Source organism: Lolium perenne, chromosome 5 (genome assembly GCF_019359855.2).
Source record: "Lolium perenne isolate Kyuss_39 chromosome 5, Kyuss_2.0, whole genome shotgun sequence".
In the NCBI taxonomy this organism is placed as follows: Eukaryota; Viridiplantae; Streptophyta; class Magnoliopsida; order Poales; family Poaceae; genus Lolium; species Lolium perenne.
In genome coordinates, this window is record NC_067248.2 from 250,721,151 (window position 1) to 250,727,156 (window position 6,006).

General features: G+C 46.9%; 2 protein-coding genes across 5 annotated transcripts; one reads left to right on the forward strand and one right to left on the reverse strand.

The window, feature by feature from the left end:
- The first annotated feature begins 393 nt into the window (after window positions 1–393).
- LOC139831806 (uncharacterized) lies at window positions 394–1,083 on the forward strand. Its single transcript, XM_071821141.1, has one exon. The coding sequence runs from the start codon at window positions 394–396 to the stop codon at window positions 1,081–1,083; it is 690 nt and encodes a 229-aa protein (XP_071677242.1).
- A 1,341-nt stretch (window positions 1,084–2,424) lies between these two features.
- LOC139831129 (uncharacterized) lies at window positions 2,425–5,559 on the reverse strand. 4 transcript variants are annotated; one of them, XM_071820452.1, is made up of 9 exons: window positions 5,454–5,559; window positions 4,823–5,333; window positions 4,506–4,737; window positions 4,346–4,418; window positions 4,093–4,269; window positions 3,528–4,009; window positions 3,117–3,423; window positions 2,900–3,048; window positions 2,425–2,674 (listed from the first exon to the last, which is right to left on the reverse strand). In XM_071820452.1, exons 7-9 carry the CDS (start codon window positions 3,409–3,411, stop codon window positions 2,528–2,530), a joined length of 591 nt encoding a protein of 196 aa, XP_071676553.1. In that variant the 5' UTR covers window positions 3,412–3,423; window positions 3,528–4,009; window positions 4,093–4,269; window positions 4,346–4,418; window positions 4,506–4,737; window positions 4,823–5,333; window positions 5,454–5,559; the 3' UTR covers window positions 2,425–2,527. The 4 variants fall into 4 exon arrangements, 3 of the variants coding, with proteins under 3 accessions (XP_071676553.1, XP_071676555.1, XP_071676554.1); XR_011745772.1 differs by having other exon boundaries at window positions 2,425–3,048; window positions 3,117–3,368; XM_071820454.1 differs by having other exon boundaries at window positions 2,425–3,048.
- Between the last annotated feature and the right edge of the window lie 447 nt (window positions 5,560–6,006).

Genomic DNA, 6,006 nt, shown 5'->3' on the forward strand with positions numbered 1-6,006 from the left:
TTGCGCCACTACTTTTCGGAGCACCTGATCGTAGTGATCAATGAAGCTCCTTTATCCAATATCTTGAATAACCCAGAAGCAACAGGGCGTGTCTCTCTTTGGGGAATCAAACTTTCCCCTCGAGACATCACGTATGAAAAAAGGAAAGCTATCAAGTCTTAGGTATTACCCGATTTCACAGCAGAGTGGATGGAACTCCAAAACGTGGGTCCTCCAGATTTGTCGAGTGCTTGGACCATGTACTTCGATGGGTCCAAAAGGATACAAGGAGCAGGAGCTGGTGTGGTACTCGTATCACCGCAAGGATATAAGATGAGGCATGAGTTACGGATGAGCTTCCCAAACACATCCAACAATGAAGTTGACTATGAGGCCCTGTTGCATGGTATGCGTATGGCCAAGGCTTGCGGTGCAACTCGCCTCAAAATCTTCGGAGACTCGAACCTCGTCGTGCAGCAGGTAATGAATAGGTGTGATGCTGTTAGCGACAACATGGCGGCTTACCGCGACATGTACAACACACTGGAGGCAACCTTTGATGGGTGCGAGTCCTCTCATATCGCTCGAGCAAGAAACGAAGAAGCCGATACCCTTGCTAACATCGGGTCCCAGTGCCTAAGCATACCGGCAGGAGTTTTCTGGGAGGAAATCAAGGAGCGCTCCATTAAAATTAAGAAGCCATCGGATGATGAGGAACCGAAGGTACGCTCGGGGGCTAAGTTGAAAAAAGGCTCAGGGGCTGCATCAGCTTCAGAACCCCCTTTGCCTGTATCAGAAAAAACCATGGCACCCGTGGAAGTTTTGATGATCGAGGTCCCTTGGATGCAACCATATTTGGCGTATCTGATGAATAAAGAACTTCTAGAGAACCAAGTCGAAGCTCGGCGAATCACCCGACGTTCCAAGGCTTTCAGAGTAATCAAAGGGGAACTGTACAAGCGAAGCATATCGGGTGTCCTCCAGAGATGCGTCACACCTGAGAAAGGAAAAATCATCCTGAAGGACATACACGAAGGAATTTGCAGGCATCACGCAAGCAGCCACGCAATCTCGGCTAAAGCCTTTAGAGCTGGGTTCTACTAGCTCACCACTGTACAGGATGCTAAAGACATTGTGAGTACCTGTGAGGTGTGTCAGAGATTCGCTACGAAACCTCCCGCACCCGCGGGGGAATTGGCTCCCATACCTTTGGCTTGGCCTTTCGCCCAGTGGGGACTCGATATGGTAGGAAAACTACACAAATCGTCGCCAGGTGGACAAGTCTATCTGCTCGTCGCAGTCGACAAATTCACCAAGTGGATTGAGGCAATGCCCGTCACAACCCAAGAAGCTACCGCAGACGTGAACTTCATCAAGTCCATCATTTTTCGCTTCGGTGTACCTAATAGCATCATCACGGATAACGGTGCCAACCTTACTTCGGGAGAATTCAAGGACTATTGCAAAGAGTTGGGCATACAACTGAGCTTTGCATCGGTTGCTCATCCGCAGACCAATGGCCAAGTCGAGAAAGCTAACGGCCTCATCTACAACGGTATCAAGAAAAGGCTCCTGGCACCACTCGAAAGAGCAAAGGGGGCCTGGGTAGATGTGCTACCCTCCGTCCTCAGGAGCCTACGAACGACGCCAAACACCGCCACACAAGAAACACCTTTCTTTCTGGTCCACGGTGCTGAGGCCATGCTTCCAGTCGAAATAACTCATGAAGCTCCGCGAGTCACGGAATATGAAGAAGTCGAGGCCACAAAGGCACTCGAAGATGACGTTGACGCACTCGACGAAGAACGCAACGTGGCACTCGAAAGATCAATGGCGTAGCAGCAGAATCTGCGCAATTACCATAGTCGTCGGCTTCGTCCCAGGTCCTTCAGCGTCGGGGATCTGGTCCTTCGAATCAAACAAGATGAACATCGCAAGCTTGAGTCGCCATGGCTGGGACCCTACGTCATCACGGAGGTGATTCCCGGAGGAGCTTATCGCCTCCAAGACAAGAAGACAGGAGCCGACGAGCACAACCCGTGGAACGTCGCACAATTGCGTCGATTCTACGCTTAAAATGTACTATTCAGTATTTACTTTCAATAAGGCCTATGGCCAAGCGATTCAGTCAAACCTTCCTGTTCATTAAACATATCAACCTTCAGCCAGGCTCTTCAAGGCAAATCATGTATCTTCGTAATCGTCATCAATAAAAGCTAAGTTCTCTACTTTAAGCCTTGTTTTTTTTCCTTCGTATTTTCATAACTTAACCCAACACTCGGGGGTTTCATCGAGTGCAAATCAACTCAACACTCGGGGACTGCATAATCCCCTCATTATAATTGTACATCATAACTTTTGAGGGGTAAACGCCATAAAAATACGTCTTGACCCGAGTAGCTGATATGGCCAAAAAGGCATCAGGCTAACGAAACAGATCTCATATTGGTTAAACATACTTTTTTCAGCAAGAAACAAATACTTTACAACACATCATATTACTCGAGTCTAGTATACTTTACATCAGGTGTGTTTTTCCTACAAGGTTCTATACGGGGTCTGCGTAGTGAAAATTTGTAAAAAATTCTAAGTCTGCCTCAAGCAGCCGCTCGATCATCCTCATCACCGGTTCTCGAGCAGCAGAGTAATGGCGAGTCATGGATACACCCTTCTTGCTTCGACGGGCAGGAAAACCCTGGGAAATTGCATCAAGGTCAAGTCTTGGCTAATGAACACGCACCCAAGCAAGAGCTAGTTTAGCTCCAGCAACCAGTTGGATCTTAACAAAATAGTGAATATCTTCGGCGTGCTTGAATTTTCCCACCAACTCGGCAAAACCTTGGGGTTCGGGATTCCGTGGGAACATGGTGTTGTAAATCATCGCTAGCACTGATCGGCGGAACTCGACAAATTCACTGACCTGTGATACTCGGTCCTGGAGTTGGACTATGTTGAAGCATCGCTTGTGATCAGTCCAGAAGTCACTGCCTGTCCCGACGGAAATTTCCATATGAACATTCATACGAGCTTTGATTCGCTCTGTTTCAGTCACGGGATTCAGCTGAACACCTGCAGAAGGGGAAAAGAACTCAATATTCGACTCCAAGACAATGACTTGGGGGCTTTGTGAAACTTACACAATAGGTCATCGCTCGCCCTGAAGATCAGATCCAGCAAATAATCTTCACGTTTGGCGGCTCGCTTTACCTTCGAAAGAGCAACTACAATTTGATCCTTCAAGATCCTAAGTTCACTTTGCAGTTCCTCGAAGTGATGAGTTCCTCCCGTACCAGGCGAAGGTTTGCTCGACTGGGTAGTTGGATCAGCAGCCTCGGAAGTGCTGGATTCCTCTGGCATTGATTCTTGCCGCGAAGGACCAGAGGCAAATTCTGGGTCAACCCAGTCATCAAGTGAAGGCAAAAGAAGCACCATTCATATATCATACTACATATTACAAATGAAGGATCTTTAGCCATAGATATGGCAGGTTCATTACAGACTCAAAATAAAAAGACCCTAAGAAAAGAAGCAGAGGAAATCTAGTGTACCTCAGAGGGGGTAGCGCTAGCTGACGGAATTGCACCCGAAGACTCCTTCGCTGAAGCACTTGCGGGTTGGATCAGGGGAATCATTTTCTTTGAAAATTTCTTGGCACTCTTCAAAAAATACACCAGTATCTTTGGCTTGCCAGAGTCGTCTACTGCGAAGGAAGAGCTGACCTTGTCCCAGTCGACGTTCTCGCCATGCACCATCGCCATCACCATCGCAACTTCTACACCAGTTTTCGTGGCTGCCTGGCGATAATCGAGTGCTGGGTCTTTTTCGGCGTTGAAGACATCGGCGAGGTTGAGGAGGTCTTCAGGTTCCTTTTGCTTGGGGAAGAAATTCCCGAAGAACCGTTTGAAAGCTCGGCGCGCTCGGACCAGCACGGTGCGAACCCGAACGTTGTTTGCTTCTAAAATAGTCAGAGAGTCCAGTAGCGGATCCATTCGCTAGTCTCCGGACATCTCGTAGGAGTCCCCAACTTTCTCTGCTATCAAGAGCAGCCGATAAAGATGAAGGACAAGAAGGGAAAACTCAATGAAATAGCAACCAGAGAATATTTAAACTTACTTATGATGGAGGCATTGAAAGCTTCCAGTCTTTCGCGGGTTGCCATCTTTGACTTCTCCTCCTCCCACTCTTCCTCCTTGGTTGTGGCTTGGGCGCGAGCACCCTTGAACACCTCTTCGGCGGCTTTGAGTTTTGCTTCTAGTTCTTCGGCATGCTTCTCAGATTTCTTCAAAGCAGCTGTGGCGGAGAAACAAGAGTTAATAAGAAGAAACAGTGCATGGAAGGATAAAAAAGTACTAAAAATTTTTCTGACCCGAAAGTTCTGAGGCCTCGTCCCGGAACCCAATATATCTGATGGCCATGTCCATCATCTCACGAGCAATCGGCTGAAGAGCAGTAAGAAATAAAGCAATCATAAAGAAATTTGAGTAGTTGCAACGACAAAGAAAGGAAGAGGTCAACAAGAAACTTACGTCGTCCATAGATGGAACGAGAGGGTTCTCTGATATCTTGATGCCCTTGTTGGCATTGGTTTTCTTGGTTCTCTTCTTTGGCGGCGCCCGGGGGCTTTCCACGGGTTCCTCTAGTCTTGGTGAATCCACGGTTTCTTCACGTGGACTCAACGTTTTGGCCGGGGTCTTGATGAAGGCCAATAAGATTTTGGCCTGTTCAGCAGCTGGGTCCTTTGGAGTTTCCTCCTCATCCCTGTAATACGAATTCAACAATCAAAATAATGGATGCACCAGATATTGACTACACCAGAAGAAATTTCAAAGAAAAAGAAACGTACGAGCTGACAATTTTGGCCAAGTCAAAAAGACTAGGAGCAGAAGAAGGGGCAGGAGCAGCCGAGCTTATTGGTACAATAAGCTGCAGCTTTGATGCACTCGAAGACTTAGAGTCCTCATCGGCTTTAGATCGCTTCCTTTTCCCCTTGGCTCCTTCGTCCTGAGAATTGGCGGGGGGGGGGGGGGTTCAAGTTTCAGTGTGAGATGATTCGGATGCTTCATCCTCATCAGTCTCTGCAATTTCTTGACCCGCAGCAGCTTCGGGTATTTCACCCTCAGCATCAGCGGCAACTTCGGGTACCTCGCCCTCTTTAGGTAGTGGAGGTACGCAGGAGAGGAAGATGTGGCCTGCAAACCAAAGATTTGTTAAAGAGCAAGTAAGAAGAAGAAAGAAAACACAAGCAAGGAAAAATATGAAGAAGCCGAAAACTTATAGCTGGCGGTGGATGTTTCTTGTTGAACGGAGCAACTCGACAAGGTGAAGGGATGTCATCTTCAGCAGTGCTAATCCCCCTATTGTCAAAGATAAAAGGAAAAGGCGTAAAAAATCGTATGATAATAAGAATGTGCAGAGGAGTAACCGTATTAGTATTAAAACTTCGAAATCATAATGCATAAACTAAGAGGAATTACGTGGAATAGTGAGGGGTTTAAGGATCCAGGAAAACATTTGTTTGTCAAAGAATCCATTAGGGAGTATGACCTGGATTTTATAGCTTTGTTGGAGACAGGCCGGTCTAGTTTCTCTATACCTTTCCTTAGGGATTTGTCAACGGGAAAGGATTTTGCGTGGTTTTGCTTACCTCCACATGGGAGATCAGGGGGAATTCTGGTAGGGATAAATACTAACACATTAAAAGTAAATCGAGTGGACAGTGGTGACTTTTGTGTCAAACTGGCTATTAAATCAAAGATAGATGGGTTTGAATGGTTACTTGTGCCTGTGTATGGGGCAGCGCAAGAAAAGTTCAAACATGAATTCCTTGCTGAACTTGTGAGGATGTGTGATTCCGAAATTCTACCCATGTTACTCGCAGGAGACTTTAATATACTAAGACGACCTGAGGACACTAGTGGAAAATAGGCTAACTGTGGCGCACCAAATATGGCTTCTGTGGTGCATATTCTGGTCGCCACAGTTGCCACACGACTAGTATTTGAATTCTGTGGCGCATATGTACATGTG